This window comes from Sparus aurata, chromosome 14, assembly GCF_900880675.1.
Source record: "Sparus aurata chromosome 14, fSpaAur1.1, whole genome shotgun sequence".
NCBI classification, from domain to species: Eukaryota; Metazoa; Chordata; class Actinopteri; order Spariformes; family Sparidae; genus Sparus; species Sparus aurata.
This window is the reverse complement of record NC_044200.1, coordinates 4,150,119-4,172,369: the sequence shown is the minus strand read 5'-3', so window position 1 is coordinate 4,172,369 and position 22,251 is coordinate 4,150,119. Positions and strand designations below refer to the sequence as shown.

The 22,251-nt window shown below is 40.1% G+C and overlaps 2 protein-coding genes across 3 annotated transcripts; both read left to right on the top strand.

Annotated features, from left to right (window-relative positions):
• The first annotated feature begins 743 nt into the window (after positions 1-743).
• pnpla3 (patatin-like phospholipase domain containing 3) lies at positions 744-19,374 on the top strand. Its single transcript, XM_030439396.1, has 9 exons — positions 744-2,125; positions 3,004-3,236; positions 3,341-3,406; positions 6,799-7,008; positions 15,956-16,016; positions 16,130-16,306; positions 16,467-16,599; positions 16,760-16,867; positions 18,088-19,374. The coding sequence occupies exons 1-9, from the start codon at positions 1,939-1,941 to the stop codon at positions 18,323-18,325; spliced, it is 1,413 nt and encodes a 470-aa protein (XP_030295256.1). The 5' UTR covers positions 744-1,938; the 3' UTR covers positions 18,326-19,374.
• Positions 11,799-13,912, top strand: LOC115595216 (uncharacterized). 2 transcript variants are annotated; one of them, XM_030439405.1, is made up of 3 exons: positions 11,799-12,058; positions 12,140-12,223; positions 12,327-13,912. In XM_030439405.1, exons 1-3 carry the CDS (start codon positions 11,860-11,862, stop codon positions 12,563-12,565), a joined length of 522 nt encoding a protein of 173 aa, XP_030295265.1. In that variant the 5' UTR covers positions 11,799-11,859; the 3' UTR covers positions 12,566-13,912. The 2 variants fall into 2 exon arrangements, with proteins under 2 accessions (XP_030295265.1, XP_030295264.1); XM_030439404.1 differs by having other exon boundaries at positions 11,799-12,223.
• Positions 19,375-22,251: the final 2,877 nt, after the last annotated feature.

The window sequence follows — 22,251 nt, the reverse complement described above, 5'->3', positions numbered from 1 at the left end:
GCAGTAGCTCAGTAGAGATTGGCTTGGAAACCAGAGAGTGGCCAGTTCAAGTCCAGCTACAGACCACACTATGGAAGTGGACTGGCAGCTGAAGAGGTGCCAGTTCACTTACTGCCGAGGTGCCCTTGAGCAAGGCATGTGCTCCCTGGAAGCCTGACATGGCAGCCCTCTGGTGTTAACTGCTGCAATATGGTAAGTTTTTCCTCACTCAAATCGAGGATGTGAGGACAGAGGATGTTGTTCACTGTTCAGATTGTAAAGCTTACTAAGGCAGTGTGATTGTGCTTTTGGGCTTCATGAATAAAATGGATTTGATTTGATTGTACTTAACACTTAAATCATTACATCATAACAATGTTATGTGTTGAAAACCTTTATCTTGAAATTACCATGTATATAACACTATAGCCCTGCCCTCTCACAGAAGTTACATAGTACAGGAACAAGTGATAGAGGGGTAGAGAGGCTGTGACTGAGACACCATTTACCATAATACAGGTAACTGTACCATCAAAACGATTTTGAAGCTGTTATTTTGAGATAAAAAGGTTGAATAATGTTGTTATAAGGATAATTAGCATCAATGCACAGCAAATTTACATATTCTTACAAGACGGTCTGGCTGCAGATGCTGGAGGTCTGCAGCCAGACCCCTCTCTATTCTTAGGACTATTCTTCTTAAGTTACTTGTACTGTCACTGTGATTAAACGTTAACACACACATTGTAATGTAATCTACTTATCCTTTGTTATGAACACATTAATGCAGTATCCTATTTTGTGCGTTTAATAACTCTTATTAGGGTGTATGGTGCGTTAAAAGTTGATCTTATTAAGACACGTTGTCTTATTTCATTTGTATTAATATGACATTTAACAATACCCTTCCCCTAGGTCAACAGACAACTGGTTAATATATCTTATTTTCGTTGTGAGTTCCTTTTTGTGATATTAGTGTAATCTTTTTAAGACTTCATTTAAGGTTATTGTTGTGTATTGTTATCCACTTACTTATGGGGAAACAATCCCTCTAAATCAGGTTCACAGAGCTGTGCCAACAAACTTGGCAACTTTCCTAACTCACTGAAATGCAGAGTGTGGTCCGTCACCATTACAGATGTTCTGTGATTCCAATAGAAAAGTTGAATGAATGGGACATTTTTTAAATAACTGTTGGGGAAAGAAAACAGAAGCTAAGTATGAAGTAGCCATGCTTTTGTGTGTTTTTCTTTTCTTTATCATTTTTTAAAGAGGGCATGACGTAACACTTTGTTGTCTTGTCATTCTCCCATGTTGATTGGCTGTTGTGTAGAAAAGGGATTTGATAGACGTGCATTAATCCAATCATGTTTCGGATACATATGTTGCCTTTACGGATCCTCAAAAATCATACAATTGTTAAATCATTTGCGACATGCGACGCATCCAGTGGCTTCACCCTCGGAGTCACTTGGAAAGAGTGCATCTTATTATTATTTAGTCTAGGTGTCAATAACAATGGACAAACTCATGAAGCTTCTTTGTCATATGATAGTAACTCTGGACAATGAAACAGGAGGCAACCCTTTTAGCGACAAACGGTACGTGTATGTTTATGTAACGTAACAGAATAATGGCAGTGAAACTTGTTTGTAAACTCTTTTTAAAATAGTGTATACAATGTCATAGCTTTTCATAAGAATACATTTCCCGATAGGCGTACTGTTGCCCGGCTCACGTGAGGGTGCTGATAGTTCTGACAGCACCTGAAGGTGTCATCAGCAGACTTCCCCCTGCACTTCCCTCTTGAGAGCCAGCTCTGTACAAGCAGCAGTACTGACCCCGTCACAGACTGAGCCTCCAGTCTGTCTAGTGCTTCTCTCCATCGAGTGGCATTCCGCTTCAGCCGCCGCGCACTCTGTCTGCTCTTAGGGCTCCCCAGGCGGGGAATAACCCGCCATGTTCGACCTAAACGGAGGCTGGAATCTGTCATTCGCGGGGTGCGGGTTCCTAGGGATTTACCACATCGGAGTTGCTAGCTGCCTGCTGGAGAAGGCGCCGTACCTCGTCAAACGGGCCACCAGGCTGTACGGGGCTTCTGCCGGTGCTCTGACCGCCTCGGTGCTCGCCAGTCAGGCGTCCATAAGTAAGACATACCGCTGTGGCTTTGTTACTTTTAGGACCCCGGAAATCCGTTATTATTATAACTGTTATTATTATTGTATTATTGTTGTTGGTTTCTTGTCAGTTTGTTTATAGTTCTGTTATAACTGGATACTTTTTTTTTTATTTTTGACTAACAGTGACCAAATAGTGTTTTCAAAAACTTCTTTAAACAATTCAAACACTTGTAATGTTAGCTCTAAATAAATAAGCTATATGTGCATGTAAATGTGTATACCAATATATCAATTTGATAAAAAAAAAATAATTCAGTGAAATAAACGGTAAAAATGTATGATAGTCATAATTGATGGCAGTTGAACTGTAAGAAATGGTGACTCATAGTTAAATTAACTTTAGTATACAGTTATTTTGTTGTCAAAAAAACAATGAAATGCTTTATAATGCAACTGATGTTTATAAACTGTTACAATTGCTAATTAAATGGTTTGTAGCACATATTAAATAACTATTAACTAAACATTCATTAACTTTAAATTAACCGTTTGTTATTGATGGTTATTAAAGTGTTACCAAATCTACATAACTACATACAGACATATCCTTTCTCTTTCTCTTCCACCAATAAGCAGTCAGCAGGGTTGACATGTGAGCTGTGAGACTGCAGACCAACCTATGCTATCTGACCACTGAAAAGCTGCGGTGACATCAGCATGGGCTCGGAAGAGCGTTTGCAAAGGTCACTGTTGGTCGCTGACTCCTAGTACCTTTAGTGAATATTGATCCAGTTGCAGGTTCACACTTGTAGGAGTGTTTTTTGTTGATCGTAGTTTATCGGTCACAGGTTTCTTCACTGCTCAAAGTTGAGTCTAACCTTCTTCCGTTTCCTTCTTATTTCAGCTAAATGCTGTGAAGATGTGATCGAGGTGGCGAAAGAGGCCAGGAAGAGAAACCTGGGCCCCCTTCATCCATCCTTCAACTTGGTCAAGGTGATAAAGTCTGGCCTGAATCGTGAACTGGCCTCTGACGCACATGTTCTGGCCTCAGGGCGGCTGTGTGTCTCGCTAACCAGAGTGTCTGATGGGGAGAACGTGCTGGTGTCGGAGTTCAGCTCCAAAGAGGAGCTCATCCAGGTACAGGACGGTTGAAACATGGTTATCTTTTCAGCCTTAAGACGCCTTTAGGGCCTTGACAGGAAATACATTTCCTCTGGTGTAACCCTGCGCTCCGTCCACAGGCGCTGGTCTGTAGCTGTTTCATTCCCATCTACTGCGGGCTGATTCCTCCATCCTTCAGAGGAGTGGTAGGTATCTGGTTGACTGTCTTCTCATCATGGTTTAGCTTAGGTTTCTCCCTTTGGAATGCACACTTTGCACAAAATGTATTTCACAATGTCTACGTCACATTGTTTGCTTCATTATATGGGATTGAAGCGATTCTTTGGGAAGCTTGTCACGAAAAGGAAAGTTTAAAAAAGAAGAAGAATGGAAATCACTCACACGCTTGTTTCAGAAAAATGTCGAACTGGCAAAGCAGAACAGGAAACCCTAATGAGTAAGACTGTGGAAGTGCTGTAGTGTTGGAGATCATGGTCTGTAATTCGATGTGATCGCGATCAGTCATTTGCACAGCAAGAAGAAGAACTGTGGTAATCATTTTAACTACAGGTACTGCTTTCTCATACCAAGGCTGCCTTCAATTTAACTTATCAGCTCCCATTGGACTTTGACAGAGATCTTATTCAGATTGACAGCCTTGTTGGTCCCACTTTGAACAGGCTGCACTTATCAGGCCTGCTTCCCACTCTCTGTTGCCAGGTCATACAAACATGATCATAACTAAGTTAGTCAGATTGGATTCAGATGACTTCATGTAATCATAACAAAAAACAAAGGTCAACTGATATAAGATGTAATGAAAGTGCAAATGAGGGTATTGACTGAAAGCAGTTGAACTGTGAGTTAAAAGAATTCGGATGAAAGCAAACATATTTTTTTTACCTGACATCCTTTTAAAATATGGAGTATACACGAGGCATTTACATTGCTCTCTTACAAGACGATTTGATACGTATCTGAAAACACGGGCTACGATAAGATTCAGGGACCATTATTTTTATTTTAGAACGAATCAATATGATTTGATTCGTATGGGCAGTGCTACGCTAACGCTTCTGTGGCGCATCTTGCAAAAGTCTCACGCTGACCTTTGAACTTTCCACGAGAGTTTGAAGACACTGTGAGGAAGTAGCAGCATAACAGCTTTCCCTTAAAAATTCCATAACTGTTGACCAGCACATTTAGATCGATCCAGAGGTCTGCGTATTGGTGTAGTTGCATCTTCAACTTCTTTTTCAAGATTCTTTTGAGGCTTAGACACCTTTATTTGACAGTGGTACAGGTCCTCCGGCTGGATTTGAACCAGGGTCCACTGTGTTTGTGGCATGCGCTCTAACCACTCGACTACCTGTGCACCAGGTAGTCAAGTCAACTTTAAAACCAGTTTCGGATTCATATGGATTAATTTTTACACCCCGAGTATATACACAGAAAATTAACACAAACACATTTTTTGCAGTTGTCCCCAACTATCAGCTGCTTCAGGAGTCATGTTTAGTTACTGCTGAAGAAAATGCAACTTTTATGCTTTGTCATAATGAAAGCTTTTTAAATGACTAGATAACGGGAGGCTCTGTGAAGAAGTTATAGTAAGTGAAACATGTTTGTAAATGAAGCGACGCCTGCGAGCTAGTTCAGGCAGTCAACTCGAGCTTCACTGCCACATACAAACGTGATATGCTTCTCTCTCCAGACCATCTCACAAACGCACCCTCTCTATTGAGCGGGTTATTTAAACGCATGAATTCCCCTTCTCTCCCTCTGGCTCGTCAGTGCTGCTGTTGCTCTGCACAAGCATCACCGCCCGCTCTCTCAGCCCACCACCACCACCCCAGCATCCACCTGCAGGCTCTGTCTAGGTGGGAAATCTATTTAATCATCACTCCCCAATATCTCATGTAAACATATCCGCGGGGAGTGGCGAGGTCAGAGCCTAGACGCCAAAATCTAGCTATGTTCTGCTTGTAATAAACATTTCAAACGTTAGTTGTCTGACTGAACTGAATTAGTGGAGACACTTTGTTAGCAGTGATAATGCTGCAGGGATTGGGACAAGTGCGTCAGTACTTTAAGACACACGGTCCAGCAAGTGGTCCAGTTGCGATGGAAATGCAAAACCCTGGATTTTAGACCGTAGTTGAACTGTTAACATATCACATGTAAATACACGTATACATACACATAGTCCGTCTGCACGGGTTATCTATAGATTCTGTACATTGTGTTCTTTCTGCTGCCTGAACCACCGCTAGCTCAGAGCTCTGTGTGACTCATTAACTCGTGCATGAGTGTGTGGTATTGCTGTCTGTTACACGTTTTTTTCTTTTATTGGGGGGGGTCTCTGTAGTTTCCTCAGTTCCTAGAAAAGAACCGATAAGTGCTACAGATTCTTAGATAGTTCTTAGAAAGGACTGTGTCATTTCATGCTGATAATAGGAAAAAAGGAGCCAGTGTAGACATCTGCTTTCTTTTATTTTTTTAATTACAAATCAATACCACACATAAGTTACGTAGATAAGGAAATACAGTTTCCAGGAAGTTTAAGTTCACATTGGTTTAGATTTAATTAGAGTCGGATTTTTAAAAAGCCATTTGAAAAAAATCCCCAGGAAAACTATTACATCAAAAAAACTAAAAATGTAACTAAAGCCTAACTGATACTGGGTTTGTGAGGCAGATACAGATATGGATATTTGACAGTGTTATTTATCTTCTAATAAACTGTGGCTGAGCACCAACAAGGACAAATTTCACAAAATGTGAACGCTCTGATGCTAATGTAAATCGGCCAGTGTCACTGCAAGAAGTTTGCCAGTTGAGGTAAACGTGTCAAAATATATCTTTTTATCCTCTGTACGCACATTGAATGATCCTGACCAACATTTAATCGCTGACCTATATTCTGTCAGGCTGGCTGTTCCAGAGGCACAGAGAGAGAGAGGGAGAGAGAGAGAGAGAGAGAGAGAGAGAGAGAGAGAGAGAGAGAGAGAGGGAGGCTGCAGTTTCATCCGTTTAGTCAGCTGGCAGTGTCTCTGCCAAGCTGACTAAGATTTGAAGGCTTGCATTTAGAATAAGGTTCACTCTTATTCCATGGCAATTTAAGAACTTTAAGTGAGGACATTTTGTTTCATTTTCTAACATCCCATGGGTTACATGTGATATGGAACTGGTGCATTTCATTACATCTGAAATCGACCAAGTCTCTTAAATTTGTGTCACACATACAAAGATGTTAGTGTAAGGGAGATGCTTAAGCGGCAACACGGGTTCTTGTTTTGTGTTTTGATCATGAAAAGCTGAGGTGTCTTCTGTTGATGTTATGTCAGGACAATTGCAGGTCACTCGAGAATGTTTATTATGTGATCAACATTTTTGTGTGTAAAAAAAAGCTTTTTCTTGAGTCTGGCCCCATTATCATGATGCAGCAGCCAAGAACAATATTAAGTGTGTTTCAGTGACACCGCCTCTGTTATGATGACAAATATTGGCCTGTTCAGTGGGTTCAGGCCAAAACTGCATCAACGTTTCAATTGAAAGTAGGTAGTTACTTTATATATGTCTGTATCTGTGTATTTAGCGTTACGTGGATGGCGGGATTAGTGACAACCTGCCACAGTCGGAGCTGAAAAATACCATCACCATATCCCCGTTCTCTGGAGAGAGTGACATATGTCCCCGCGACAACTCCACCAGCTTCCACGAGCTGCGCTTCACCAACACCAGCATCCAGATGAACCTGGGGAACATGTACCGCCTCAGCAGAGCACTTTTTCCACCAGAACCCAAGGTAGGCAATGCTTCAGCATCAGTGCGGACGCACCGAGAAATTCTAGTTAGATATTTCTGTTTTCCTCAAATTAAAGTGTGTAACACGAAAGGAATCTCACATTAAATAACCCAAAGAATAACCATCCAAATGATAGCTTCCCCTCAGCTCCAACCCTTTACACTGCAGTTTTCAGATCCACTACCCAACACCATACTTGAAACAAGCAAATGTAAAGACTAGCTGGTTGGTAAAGTGACGAAATAGCAAGATAATATAGAACTTTATAGGTAGACAGTATGACATACAATGTGAGAATCCACACTGATGAACAATGGCGTTCTGTATATAGCGATGCCAATCGATGCTGATGGCTGTTGGTCATGAGAATAGTTCAGAGAATCCAACATTCATCATCTTCTGAGTTTGTATTCATAATTATCTCCACAAAGGAGATTATGTTTTCACCCATGTCCATTTGCTGGTTGGTTGGTTTGTTGGCAGGATTATACAAAAACTACTGAGAGGATTTCCACGAAGCTTGGATGGAGGATCGGTCTCAGCCCAGATCTTTTGTTATGGATAAGGAAAAAAAGGATGAGAAGTTTTTCTCACCTTCTTTAGCATTGTGAGATAATGCATTTTTCCAGATATTTGTTAAATTCTCACGGAATAATCCATGGATCTTGATGGAAAAACTGAAAAAAAAGGCTTTTTAGGTGGCTGGTATTTAGTGTGAGTGGAAATACCAATGTTGGGCATTCGCAGAGGTATGGACTCTACAGAGTGCCATTCTAGTTTTGTAGGAGCTAATATTCAATTGATGGTTGTCAAATAGGACCGTAAAGATAGAACAAACTTCAAAGATAAGCACCAACGAATTGTGTGGCAGTATGCCTCAGTTAAAATGACGGTTTTGTATGTATAATTTGCCTAAAATTATTGTAAACAGGGTTCGTACGGGTGCTTGAAATCCTTGAAAGTGCTTGAATTTCAATGTTGTGTTTTCAAGGTCTGAAAAGTGCTTGGATTTTAGTTTAAGTGCTTGAAAGTGCTTGACATTATAACTCTGTGTCTTTTACAAAATTGGGATCAGACTGGATAATTAATTTCTGAAGTTTTTGCTATTATAGAATATAATTTTAGATGTTTACAGCATAATACAATGTACATAATTGTGATAAAAAGTGAAGAAAAAAATCACAAGTATATTTATTCCTTTAGATACGTATTTTACCCCAGCAGTAAGGTGCTGGAAAATCTTAAAAATGACCCTTAAAAGTGCTTGAAAAGTGCTTGAATTTGACCTTGAAAAATGCGTACGAACCCTGTGTAAAACATAGTAGTTAGCTCTTATAGGGATATAAATACATATAGTTTAAAAAATATACACAATAAAACATCTAAAATATGTATCACAGTTATATTTTGTACAAAAACATGATTGGAGTTAAACATCTTCCAGGATTGTGCATGACTGGTCTTTATGGACCAAACTGAAAAAAAATGTTTAAACAAATGTAACATCATTTGATTTCGGGCACCGCAGCGTGTAAGCATGCGACCCATGTACAGGGGCCCTCACTTGCAGCACCCCAGGGCTCGAGTCTGACCTGTGGCCATTTGCTGCATGTCATCCCTCCTCTCTCTCATCCCATTTCCCTTTCATCAACATCTGCCAGGCGGTCTTGTTCAATCTGAAGGCAACATTAACTTTAATCTACAGCCATCTGCTAAACTGACACCATCCAAAGCAAGCACCGAAACTCTCAGAGGCTAGCAGATGTTACTGTAGGATCGGAATCATCGCCCAGCTCCATAGAATTAATTAAAGTTAATTCCACACTGCAACGTTATAAGGGCTCATTGATTATTTTGATACGTATGCCTCACCTCTTTCAGGCACACATGAGGGCTGGAAGAACAGAGTACAATAATGTTTCATATGCAGGTTACCGAGATGTGTCTTTTGAGAACCTTCACTCTCATGGCATTTTTTTGCTTCCCTCTTTACTTTCCTAATCTTCCTCCACTTATTTACCTGTCACTGAAGAGAAATAGTGTCTGGATCTACCCTCTGTCTCTGGTTTCACCTGATGTCACTCTCCCTTATCCCCTGTTTCCTTGTGTTATTTCCTGTTGTGTGATGATTGTGAGGTAAACTTTACAATGAGGTGAGCTTTAATCTTGTTGGGGTGGAGTTGTTTGCTGTGTTCTCCTACAGCCTCGCTCCTGACCGCCTCCCTCACGTGTGCATGCGACACCACGATTATGTAATTGGGTGTAATGTCTGTGTGAGAGGAGCAAGTGTTCTTGCACCACTGTCCTTGAGGGAGGAAACACCAAACAACACAGAGACCTCTGTGTATTTTGTCCCATGATCTGATGGTCTGTCCAGCCAGTGAATTAGCTGTGAGCACTTGTGAAGATGTCAGAGCTCTCTTTTATTTAAGAAGTTGGTCTTGTGCAATACAACAAACAGACCTTGAGTTTCTGACGATACAGCACTTAGAGTGACAGGATATGGATTTCTTAACAAGGTGGGTGCATATATTTGGCATGGTGCTTTATCATGAAATATAACCCGATTTCACAGATAATACCAAATAAACAATTTATATAAAAATATTGTAAATCATAGAAGGTATTACATGAATATAAATACATAAAGTAAAAAAATATATATATACATAATAAAAGATATGAAATAAAAAAAACATCAAAAGGCAATGAAAACTTAAAAAGCAGAAAGTACCTGCCAGAGTTAGATGAGATGTATAATACAAATGTAAAGGTTTGCATTCAGCATTGTATGGATGATTTAAATTGGTAAAATACAAAACAACCAAAGAAAAGATTTGAAATACAACACACATTGTTAAATCTGCAAGCATATACCATGTCAAATGAAAAATAAAACACTAAAAAGACAGCAAGTGAGCTTTTTGTCTATAATAACTGAATAAACAGTAAATGCAGGGGTTGCCACAGTTCTCTATGTCCACAATTTGATTTTTCTTTTGAGTTAAAGGTCATGATTTGATTTAAATGTTTTATAGCCCCAATGACCATGCCATTGCACTGCAATCTGTACTGTGCATTTTCAAATTCTTCTTTAAGAATGGTTTCAAGTGTGATATAACCGCCATATTCTTTTTAATCCTGACACCACTCGTTAATACATACATAAATAGGAAACACGCGTAACAACTGTTTTGTACGTCACATCTTAAATCTTCCATAGAATAGAGCTAGAGCCAGGAGGTCATTCTTTTAGAATGAAAGAAGGAGTTGCTGCATTTCTGTTTGTGTATGGTTCAATGAAAATCATGCAATATATATTAATTAGTGAGCTTTAGGGGTTTTTTTTTACTTTGGACAATTCCAAGCTCCTCTCCCTTTGCCTCCAATCTTTATGCTACGCTAGGCTAACCATTTCCTGACCCCTACTCCTTGTTAAATACACAGACATGAAAAAGATATCAATCTTCTCATCCATCAATTAGAAAATGTAACAAAATGTCATTGAAAAAAGGTCAAAGTATTCATTTAACACCAATTTTACAAAATAATATGGAAATATAAAAAGATGAAAGTCCAGTTTTTCTATTATTGATTTTTTTTAAACAGGAATTTCAACTGACAACATTACACAGACCGATTAAATTAGATGATCGGGCCCTCGCCGCCCAAGTTTCACAAGTGCCACATGTATTGTTGTGTTAAAAGGCCTATATCTGGTGTGGTAACTTATGTTTCTTTTCATGGTGGTGGGTGATTAGGAAAGAATGCAGAGGATAATGAGAAACCATGTATTACCCTGATGGGTACAGAGATGTAAAAAAAACATCTCAAAACAAAGCAAAACATTCAAAGCCAAATAGAACCTCCACGGCAACTTTCCATTCCGGGCCTATATAAAGGCAGGTTCGCAGGACAACATTTCTTGAGTCCGATTTTTCATCGAACGCAGACCCAGCCGTGTTAACGTCAGAAAGAAAAGTGAGGAACAACGTGACGATATCTGTTTATCAGAAACAACAACAGCATTCTTGTGAGACAGAATATACCACTCGAACGAAATGGTGTACTCTAGCGAGAACCCCACAGTAGAGCCCTGCGCGGGACTTTCCGCTCCTGCCCGCTCCCGCTGAATTTCTGACCATTACCGCCCGCACCCGCAACGTGTGTGTTACACTCCCGCCCGCTCCCGCCCGCTCCCACAATGTGGATGTCCACTCCCGCCCGCACCTGCAAAACTCTGAGAATTTATGCCCGCACAATAATAGAGATGCATTGATTTTGTGTCTTCTCCTGTCCCGCAGGAGAAAACACGTCATTTTATAGGCTATTAATAAAGAGAATCATGGGGTTGTTTGTTTCGTTTCCCTGGGCTGCGTGTCTTTTGACGCATTGGTCAGGAATAGCGCTCCTATTTCGTTGTTTTCATTTAGTTTTTAATGAAATAAAGGCCGTTTCATATTCTATTCTCCTCCACTGTATTTCGTTTATTTTTCTACCTTTATATAATCACGCATTGAGGTTAAGGTCTCATTTCTAAGACAGACCTGAATAAGAAACAATAATGAGAACACAATCAGCAGATAGACAACGGTACACAATAAATTTAAATATCACTTTGTTTTATCAAAACTTTGCACCGTCACACAATTGAGAAGCTTTTCCAAATGTCAGACTTGCCTTGCTTATTTTTTCTGTTGTAGAGACCTTGTTTTAGCTTTTTTCCTACTTCATTTGTTGACTCCGTCATCCTGTCCGTCCCGCAGTGTTTGTTTTAGCCGCCCGTTCCCGCCTGCAGCAAAGTTCAAACCGCCCGCTCCCGCGAGATTTGCAGCCCTCTACCCCACAGACATGTCTCAAGAAAGACTTATCCAAGAGCTTGAAGACACCAAAGAACAGCTGAGAAAGCAGAAAACCCTGAAGGAAATGTATATCAACAGGGGGAAAGAGACCACCAGAGAGCTGGATCGGCTGAGAAAGTACAGCGATGATGTAACTCTCAGCAACGCAAAGATAGCTACTCCGGTGAGGGACAACACCAGGCAGAAAAAGAAGAGGGATCTTCATAAAGATTATGAGGAGCTGAAGGTTGCCCACTTAATCAGCGAGGAGAAGTATCAAGCCGACCTCCAGGTGGAGAAGGACAAGAACAATCTTCTTCAGAAAGGACTGGATCAGATCAGTGTCTCAGTGGCTACAATGAGATTAAACTCAGGTAATTATTATATATTGCACATATTACACATAATGTGACAGTTACTGTGAAGTATGCTTATCCTTAAAGTAATCTCATCTTACCTTATCTATTCTTATTTTAGGTATGAGACTGATGTCATTGAAGTCAGACAGCAGGTTGAGACTCTCCAATATGAGCTTCAGAAGGAAGCCCTGCAAAGAAAGCTCCTTCAACAACAACACAAGGAGCTGGAAATGGCACAAACATCCAGCCAGGACATGTTCACTGCTGAGCTCCAGGTGGAGCAGCAGAAGCACAACCTTCTTCAAGACAAACTGGACAGGATCAGCCAAGGGTATGAATCTGAAGTCATCACTGTGAGACGGCAGGCTGAAAGTCTGCAGCGGGAGCTTGAGAAAGAAGTCAAGGCTCACACAGACACAGTGTCCAAAGGCTTGCAGGTGATTACCAACTTGAAGGCTAAGCAGGATGACCTCCATCACCGGATGACCGAGGAAATCAACAATCTCCAACAAAACATCCTGGAGAAGGAGGAACATTATGAGAGACAACTGTAGGAGCTGAAAACTCAGCTTACTGTTCAGATCTCTTTCAACCTTGAGCTCTCCACAGAGCTTAAGGCGTTGTAGGAAGCTGAAGTCCCAGAGGAGAAGCGGCATGAGCAGTCCATCGCTACTGCCTCGGCCCATGAACCAATGGAGGTGACCAAAGTCCCCGAAGAGAAGGCATGCAAGTGGGAGTCCATCACTACTGCCCCGGCCCTTGAAGTTCTTGACGTGGCTCAAGTCTATACTATATCACCGTTACCTCCAAACAGCAGCACACTCTTGCAGACATAGTACGAGAAGCTAATCAGAAATGCTCCCTGTGACGAAGAGCACATCGTCACCTGGCTTTGCACACATGGTATCATCGGACTTTGGACTAAGTGTGACTGCATACGCACTTTAATAATTGCACAGACACTTTAAGAGGAGCAACCAAACTTTATTGGAGGTTTGCACAATACATTTTAACACTGTTTTTGGCACATTTGTATGGATATATAGATGCGTGTTGAGTATTTGTCGCCATGTTGATGTTGTTTGGCGGGTCTTGATCTGGCTGATGGGTGCTGTGTAGGCCACGCAGTTTACCTAGAGCAGAGGGACATGGGGTTAAATGTGCCTATGAAGTTTGTTAATTGATCAAACAAGGAGCCAAGTTAAACATGTGTATTGTGTTGCTTAATAAGTGTGTGCATTGAGGGAAGTAAAGTGTGTTGTGTACTCACCAGTCTCTGTCTTCAGGTTGTGCAGGCAAAAGGCTTCCTCAGGAAACGGACATTGTTTTATAGTTCTGGGGGCAACCAAGTGTAAATAGGTGTGGGGGTGGACGATATGTGCATCTTGTCTTTTAGCAAATGTAAATTAAGTGGATATGTGTATTTTCTTTGGTGGCGGATGTAAATGGGGGATGTGTATAGAAGTTAACAAATATGTTGTGTAAATATAGGAATACATGAAGGGTTAAACATGTGGTAGGCAGTGGATCCCGGTGAATGGAATCTTCCAGGGTCATTAGCTGTGACACCCTATAAATGGGCGCCATTTAACACCATGCGTTGATTGTGCTGATGTCTCCATGCTGTGATTGTGCTGAGGTCTCCATTCTGTTTTGCTGAGAGGTATAGATGAATAAAGAACCACCTCTGTGACCCACCTCAAACCTGCCTGTGGATCATTCTTCTTTGCTGTATCATCTAGCCGTAATTGTGGTCATTCTCACACTCCCCATACTGTGTCTTTCAGACAAGCTACATGTGTGCTGTCTGTGTGAGGTAAACACCCTCCCCATGCCTCTGTGGGTTTTCCCCGGGTGCTCCGGTTCCCTCACAATTAAATGTTTTCTTTTTTAATAAAGAAATTGAAAGTGGAAAGAAAAATGACATTCCTTGTGCAAATGGCTTTATTCTGTAGTATGTAGTAGTTGTACCATAATGTATGTAAATGGTCTGTGAAATACCTTGATCAAGAGGAACATAACATTCATTGAGTAATAAACTAACTGAGAAAAAACTCTTATAGCTATGCTTGCTCTTTGAAGCTCAACTTAGGCAGCGCTGTATATGAACCACACTTATCAATACCAGCATGCTAACATGGTCAGAAACTGAAGGCTAATATGTCAATGCAAAGTTAAGTTTATCACGTTCAATGGGCGTACTTTAATAATAATGATTAAAGCGGCAAGCAGTGATGAACGGGCCCTCGCAGTCCATGCACGTCAGGGCATGCTGCTGTTGGGGCGTGCCGCATACCCGGCCCCATTGCCCGATTATGTGGTCCGTGTTTCAGACAGTGCAGTAAAGGGTTACATGTAATTTCCTGTATCCAACATGTGGCGCTTTGACTATGACTGTATACTGGCCTATGTGTTCAGGGCTGGACTCTTATCAAACATGTGAAGTTTGGTCCAGATAGGAATGAGGAAGTTATTCTTTCATAATTTGGTGGCCTGATCCTGCCGGTATTAAATAATGTACGCTGAAGTCAGAAGAAGTCCCTTCAATCTGCATAAATACAAAATGGACTACAGGTAATAAAATCCCTCAAAGTAATTTGTGGTCAGGTATGTTTTGATTATTGATTCGCAATCCACATGCGTCAGGCGGCGGCGCTGTCGGCGGTTGCGCTCACCTTTTAGTTGCATGTCATCTTGTAGTGTATGATATGGAGAAAAAACCTATAAATGTCATGTAAATAGGATGTTGTTTGTCTGAATTCCTGTGTCCAGTAGGTGGCGCTATGGATATGACACAGTATTGATGCATGGGGGTATTCAGGGCAACATCGTATACATGTGTGATGAATTTGGTGTACATGGGAAATTGTATTGAGTGAATTGGAAGTCTGTGGTGTTCGATCTGTAGGAGGAGTTCGTTAAAGTACGAGGCATGGAAATGGATCAAAATGGGGGTGAAATGGGAACTTTGAATCAAAATGGCCGACTTCCTGTTGGAGTGACAGTTTGGTGCCCCGGACAGTTTTTTGTGCGTCTGGTCATGATACATATGCATACCGAATGTCATTCATGTATGTGCATGTAGGAGGCGAGGCTTGGACTTTTAATATTCCAAGGGGCGCTATAGAGTTAGGAGGGCATTGGCAATAATTGTCCCAAGTTTGGTCTTAATCAGACCAACCGATGTGGAGATATGAAATACTTCAATTTAAAGTGTGCCACCTAGTGGTCATCGGCCAAAATCTTGCACAGAGCCTCAGGGGCACACAAATGTGGAGATATGCAACACTTACTGTTTGGAACGAAATCTGCAGGAAGTTGTTATTTAATAACTTGAGTATTCTTTGAAATATCAAAAATGTTCTGATAACTTTTTGTCAAAAGGGTCTGTTCAAAGTTTTGTGCAAATTGATGAAATTGCCTAGGAGGATTGCCTATTTTAAAAAAATATATAAAAATTAATTAAATTTAAAAAAAGGAAATTCACAACGATAACAGATTATAACATTTTTCGTCAGGTGGGACCTATATTCCAAGTTTGGTGAGTTTTGGGTTATATTTAGGCAGTGAAAAATGTGATAATTTGGGACGAAAACGTTGTCATCCGAAAAACAAAACGGACCTTGCAGGTTTCCCTGCTCGGGCCCTAATTATGTCACTGATCAATAATGTTTAGTCAATAAAATGCCAGACAAAGACAGATCTTTGTTTCCCCATCTATAAGCTGTGCTGTCCTCCTCTCCACAGGTACTGGCTGAGATGTGTCAAAGTGGTTATAAGGATGCTCTACGCTTCCTGGAAGAGAACAGTGAGTATCTTACGGTTGTGTTACCATTTTATGATCATGTTATGATGCATCTCTATCAGCCTCTATGCCTGACGTTTGAACTGTGTCACTGATGTCACGTTTTGTGGTGCCAGACCTGGTGATGCTGGAGTGTCCGACGTCAGGCCCCTCCCTGCCAGAGAACCCACCCACGAGCTGCTGCCAGCACACAGAAACCACAAAAGAGTGGGTGCTCCGAAGGCTCTGGTTGCTGCGTAAACGGCACTGGTGGCTTGATGAGCAGATCGCTCTACCTCCACCCATCAAGAAAGGTGTGGTGTCATCCAGGAATACACAGTTCATAGTGAAGAGTTAAAGTTAAAGGACAAAGGTTTATGGGGTTTTTTTCATGCCTCTATAAACTGATGTGTAAATAATGAATTAAACGTGCCATGAGGTTGACTGGTCATGTTCTGTATGTGTGCTTGTCAGTGTTCTGTGAGGCCTGCCAAGACAAACCCGGCCTGTATGCCAAGGTGTCTGAGATGTTGCCTGTGAGATTGGCCTCCTACATGCTCATGCCATACACACTCCCTGTGCAGTCAGCCTACTCAGTGGCCCAGAGGTGAGTATAGATCCAAACAATGGCAAAACCTCAACTTTAACCAAAAGAGGTTTAAAGAACTCATTTCCACTCATCTTGTGGCAAGACTCAGCTTCATGACTGAGTTGCCCATTTTAGTATTAAATGCTTGTCCATACAAAATCATTTCTCCTCTGTCCAGGTTTGTGGAGTGGATTCCAGAGGTGCCAGCTGATGTGAGCTGGCTGGCTGGAGTGGCAGGTGACGTTTACAGACAGGCCTGGAAAGGAGCACCAGCCAATTCCAAAAGGTGACAAATGATTTTTCTATACAGTGCAAACAATATTCCGGTTCAGTCGTGCTGTGCTCCATTACATATGACCATTTAACAAGAGCTCAGTACTTGAAATCAGAGTAATTTTTCCACAAATGTATTGAGTATCAATGTGGAACAGTGTTGGCACTAGCAACACTGCTACCCCTGGCATGCCCCAAGGAAAAAAAGAATCCCAGTTTGACCTAGAAACCTTGATGCCAGGGTTATGAATAAACAATAAGTAAAACACCCAATTATATTTACAAGTAGGCAGGTTTTGTTACTTACTGATAAAGCGGAAAAAATAAGACCAGGGTGCCGGTGTTAAAGGGAAACATATTTTAACTGGGGAACAGACTTTGACACAACACCAGCAGTCTCCATGAAGGGAATACCTGTCCATTTACTCTCATACTACCAACATTTCTATCACTCTCCCTCTTTACCTCCTTTGCCTTTCCACCATCAGGGTTCTTTTTCTTTTTCAGTTAGTTTCCACAGTTCCACATAAAATTATTGTACATTTTGCTTTCATGTGTGCAATTTGTTTTGGGCAAAATCACTCATATAATTGTAATTTAACGCAAGAAGCAGAAATAACAACAATGAAAAGTGTAAAGTTTGGGCAGCCACAGCTGGCATTTGAGCAGGCCACATGGTTATGTTTAAACCTCTCAACACGGTATGTTGTGCCATGGGTATTCTGTGAGACAAACAAAACAATCAAAATCCCTTTGATTCAATCTGAAATTAAGACACTTTTTTCAAATGTAAGTAAGGCCCAAATCATCTGGATTATTTCAGTGAGTTCATGGCGTGAAGCATTTCAGTAGAAGTATTTTCATGAGGTCACATCAGGGTAGTAAAAGTATGCTTCAAACAAAGTGCTTGTTAAATTATCTAAAAGCAACTGAAAACCCCTGTCCATCAGCAACAACCTTCTAAAAAAGACAATCCAACAATCATGCTCATTGAACACAGTGGTTGTTCACAAGGCAAGGTGAGGTTTAAACTTTTGTCTCACTACAGTGTATCTCATTTTTCATTCTTTACATAACTACCTACTCTTTTTCCTGTGCAACTTTGGTTTTAGCCATAGTCAGACAGCATGTTTGTACAACTTAGTCAACGGGAGTCCTTCTGACGTCAGACGTTTTAAGGCCAATAATTACCAAAGGAATAAATTTGCTCTCTTGACGTTTGTTTTTGACCAGTGCGCCGTGCCTGAGGAAATGCTTGAGTACACCACCTCTACCTACGGAGTGTGACAATCCCATCCAGAAAGACAAGGCGCCGGCTCTTTCCTCCCTGGACCTCCATGGCAGTTACTGGGAGATCCCCAACTCTACCTCCTCTTCCTCAAAACATCATCCTCACACTGCCCCATCCTCTCCGCAACAAGTCTGCTTCTTCGTCGGCTTAAAGGATGAACCTCAGAGCCAAGAACAGTAGAATTATTTAGGAACCGCACTTTAAAAAAATGACATGGTCAAATCTCCACTTGCACTGCAAGGAGCTGGTGTATCCATGGGTGGTAACAATGTAACTAATTTGACAGCCAATCCACACAGCACCAAGTGTATTATTATATGAATGTGTGCTCTGGAAGATGGCATCTGAACTTACTCAGGATCATGAATGAATTTATGACCTGTTTCAGTGTACAGCACAGAAATGTGTCTAGTTTTATTGTCTTAATACAACCCTACCTCCCTGTTTGTTTAAATACTAATCAAATAAGCTTTCATTCCTTATTATAATACAGGTAACTGAATCAAGATCTCTTTGTCTCCTCATAAGTGGCTCTTTTTATCTGTCCTCTTGACCTTTTAATCATGTCTGTTGACTTTTACAGTTGTGTGATATCTCAAGGTGCCACCTGGATGCTTTTTAGGTGACGTAATGAAACTCGTAACAGTCACATTGAAGGTCTGTTGGCCTCAATTCTGCTCAACAGAAAGGGAAGTTATCATTGCTCCAGAAGTGTGACTGTTTCTGTGTTCCCTCTGTGGCTTTTGCTACAGCAGGAGCCCCACCCTGCTCTCCACTGTGCTGAGAATATTATCATAACCAATAGAAATGACAAAAATAAAACTAATGTAGCAATAAACTAAAGTGTCCTTTAACTGATATGATGTCAAAGACCAGACAATAGAACTCTATATATTGAAAAATATATACAATATTCTTGCAAGATAATCTATTCTATTTTCTATGTGTAAAGCCAGCAACAGACCTCCATGATGATGTGAGGTGGCTCATGGGAAATTATTGATGACGCCTCTGTAAAGGTCATTGTTAATACTTAAACTGCCAAAATGAAACATTGATGCAAAGTGTGCTGATCAAGAGAAGCTAACCAGTGTTATTGTAATGTCAGTGTTATCAGAGTATATGGGCTGACCTTCAATCTGTAAATCTAATGTCTGTTATCGCTTAAATGTACAGTTATGTCAATACAATTACGATACTCTTCTAAGGATTAAAGATTTTTAAACGGATTGTTTTGTTTATTTGTCTGCCTACAACAAATGGTAAGACTAGAAAACAGGATGCCACATGATAAATCATAATACATTGCCACAAAGAGATTACAAAAAAGTAACCATAAACATCCCAGAATACATTTTAAAGAAGTGTTTGATTGTATCATTTTTACATTTTCAGGGTTCACTTGATAGCATTTTTACGGAGCCCCTTAAGGGACATGGGGGGGGGAATGATGGGTGGAAAAAAAAAAAAAAAAAAGATGTCACTTTTGCGGGATCTTGCAAAACCTTTAGGATCTCGCAAAGCCAATTCTCATCTTTAGCTGACAGGAACTTAAAATTATGACTGTATTTCCAGCTAGAAAACGCGCATCTCTCTCCTCCCTCCATTGTTGTTTGTGTTTGTGTCGCTGCGTGGTGTTACACGTGAGTTGTGCTCGTGCTGAAAACGCGACTTGTGGCACACGTGACATCACTCCCCGAGTCAAGAAGAAAGCAGAACTATATATCTTTACTAAGGAAAATGACAAAAATAATGATAAGTAACTTTAATCTGATTACTGGTTTGTAAATGTTGCCGCAGATAGTCTTTTTTTAACGGGGTCCGGGGAAATTTCGAAAATTTGGCTGTTAAAAGATGCAATTTCAGCATAGTTTGAGAAGGAAAGGAAGGCCAATCGTTGGGTCCTCATCGTCATATTTTAATCACAAATCAGAGGAGGCTCGTCCATAGAGGCAGAGGAGGTTGGTCCTCCTCTATTTTTGAGAGGCAACAGGAAGATCAATTTTTTTTTTTAAGAAAGAGTAACTGGTTGAAATAAATCATTACCAAATCTCAGTATCATTTATAAAATATTATATATATATATATATATGTATATATATGTATATATATATATATTATATCATAAAAAAAGTTTCTTCTTTGGAAGAAAATCCACTTAAAACCAGAGCCGGCCCAAGCCTCCATGGGGCCCTAAGCAAAATTTGATTTTGGGGCCCTCTATTACTGCCAATAATAATGATTATTGTCATTATTATCATTACGAATACACTTGTAAAACTAAATGTGAGAACTTTTTGCTGTAGTTAGATTGTAATCCACAGCGATTAATGCCATAGAAGCAGACACCAGATTTGCAAATTTACAGAAAAATCTTTCAATTAATATTTGGCAAAGTCAGCAACTCCCCCTACTGGCAACACATTAGTAGTCAATACATAAAACCTTAAAGAGCAGCCCGACATGTCTTACCCATCTATGGCTATTAATCTGAAATGGTAGCAAATTCAGCTACAAGAGCAGCCTGGGGTTGATTAACACTTAATATTCAAAATGATATAGTACTAAGTGGGATAGCAAATGTCATCTAGGCCAATTAAAAGTAACAAAATAAACTGATCATTTACTGCAAACACAATCTGCTTTATTATTATTTTTTTAAATAAACTGCAACACCAAATGTACGAAAACAGACAGTATTAAATACAATACATTTTAAAAAATCAGACAAATACTAGGTACAAGGTAACACAAATGGTTTATAAATAAAATATTAAGATGAATTAGGTCTGAAAACTATGTAACAATGTGCAAAGTCTTCGGTAAAATTGGGGGGGGGGGGCTTCGGCCATCGTGTCTTTTTGGGAATATGAATGTGTCCTCTATAGGCAGTGGCCCTCTTAATACCTGTTCAGTCCTTTCTGAGTCTGACAGGAAAGAGGGACACTCAGTGGGGTCAACTGGCGGAGCTGCTGATCCCTGCTCCAAACTGGATGCTGATGACGACAAATCAATCTCGATGACCAAAGATGAAGGACCTATAGGGAAATTAAAATAATATTTTTGGACAAAATTATTCATCTCAGAATATTCTGCAGTACACTGAGCAATTATAAAGGCTGTTTTGTTGTTAACTTACCAGGTACAGCTGAGGTTGCAGAAGACACAAAAGGGACAGTGGGCACAGAGGATAGAGATGGACCTAAGATGAAAAACAAGCTAGCCATGTTATAGTCATATTACACTTGAAAATGATGCAGCTTATTTTCTAAATAAAAAAGTACAGCTATAGCGTGTAATAAGAAAACAAACTGTAGAACAACTGAAAATTGTTTGAGAAGTTCTGAAATAATATGGATTTGTGTAAAATCATGTCCCTTGTCATATGATTATATCTTATATTAAAAAAAAATATTCATCTCAGAATGTTCTGCAGTGCACTGAGCAATTAAAGGCTGTTTTAGAGATGGACCTGAGATAAAAAACATATCCCTTGTCATATGATTATATCTTATATTAGTATATCTTAATGAGATAATTTGACTAGAACTTAAATATATATGGTGACAGTTTTTGATCACTTCATTCATCAGCCTTGGCTGCTCCTGAGGAGGTGGATTGCCGCTGGGCTGAGTCAGTGCCTCCAAAATATTTTAACAGTGCTTCTAGGGAAGTTTCATATGACGTATGAGCATATTAGGGAGATGATGTAAAAGGAATATGTTTATTTACTCACATAATTTACTGTGCTCTGCAACAAACAACTGCAAACAACATACCTCAAACTACTTAGTTAACTAAATTAATTAATTAATGCAAAACCATATTGCTAGCAAATGTCACCGCGTTTGTAATTAACTTTAGTTATTAAACATTTGCTATCAAACACTGTTATCAAAAACGTTGTTTTGATGCCAAAGAGCGACCCAGAATAATGTATATACACTGAAAATCAACTTATTCAAAGTATTACACAAACACAGCAACGTTAGCTTGAATAGTAAGCCATCTAACCTAGTCAGATGTTTTGAACTAATGTTAGCTAGCAAATTTGCTATTATAGGCTAACGTATTTGGAACAAAATATCAACAAATGTTACATTACT

Bases quoted from the DNA above. Each gene is read 5' to 3' on its own strand.
- LOC115595216 (XM_030439404.1), top strand. From the start codon at position 11,860: ATGTCTCAAGAAAGACTTATCCAAGAGCTTGAAGACACCAAAGAACAG. The intron at 12,224-12,326 runs GTAATTATTATA...TTCTTATTTTAG, and splicing joins TACAATGAGATTAAACTCAG to GTATGAGACTGATGTCATTG.
- pnpla3 (XM_030439396.1), top strand. From the start codon at position 1,939: ATGTTCGACCTAAACGGAGGCTGGAATCTGTCATTCGCGGGGTGCGGG. The intron at 3,407-6,798 runs GTAGGTATCTGG...CTGTGTATTTAG, and splicing joins CTCCATCCTTCAGAGGAGTG to CGTTACGTGGATGGCGGGAT. The intron at 16,017-16,129 runs GTGAGTATCTTA...TTGTGGTGCCAG, and splicing joins ACGCTTCCTGGAAGAGAACA to ACCTGGTGATGCTGGAGTGT.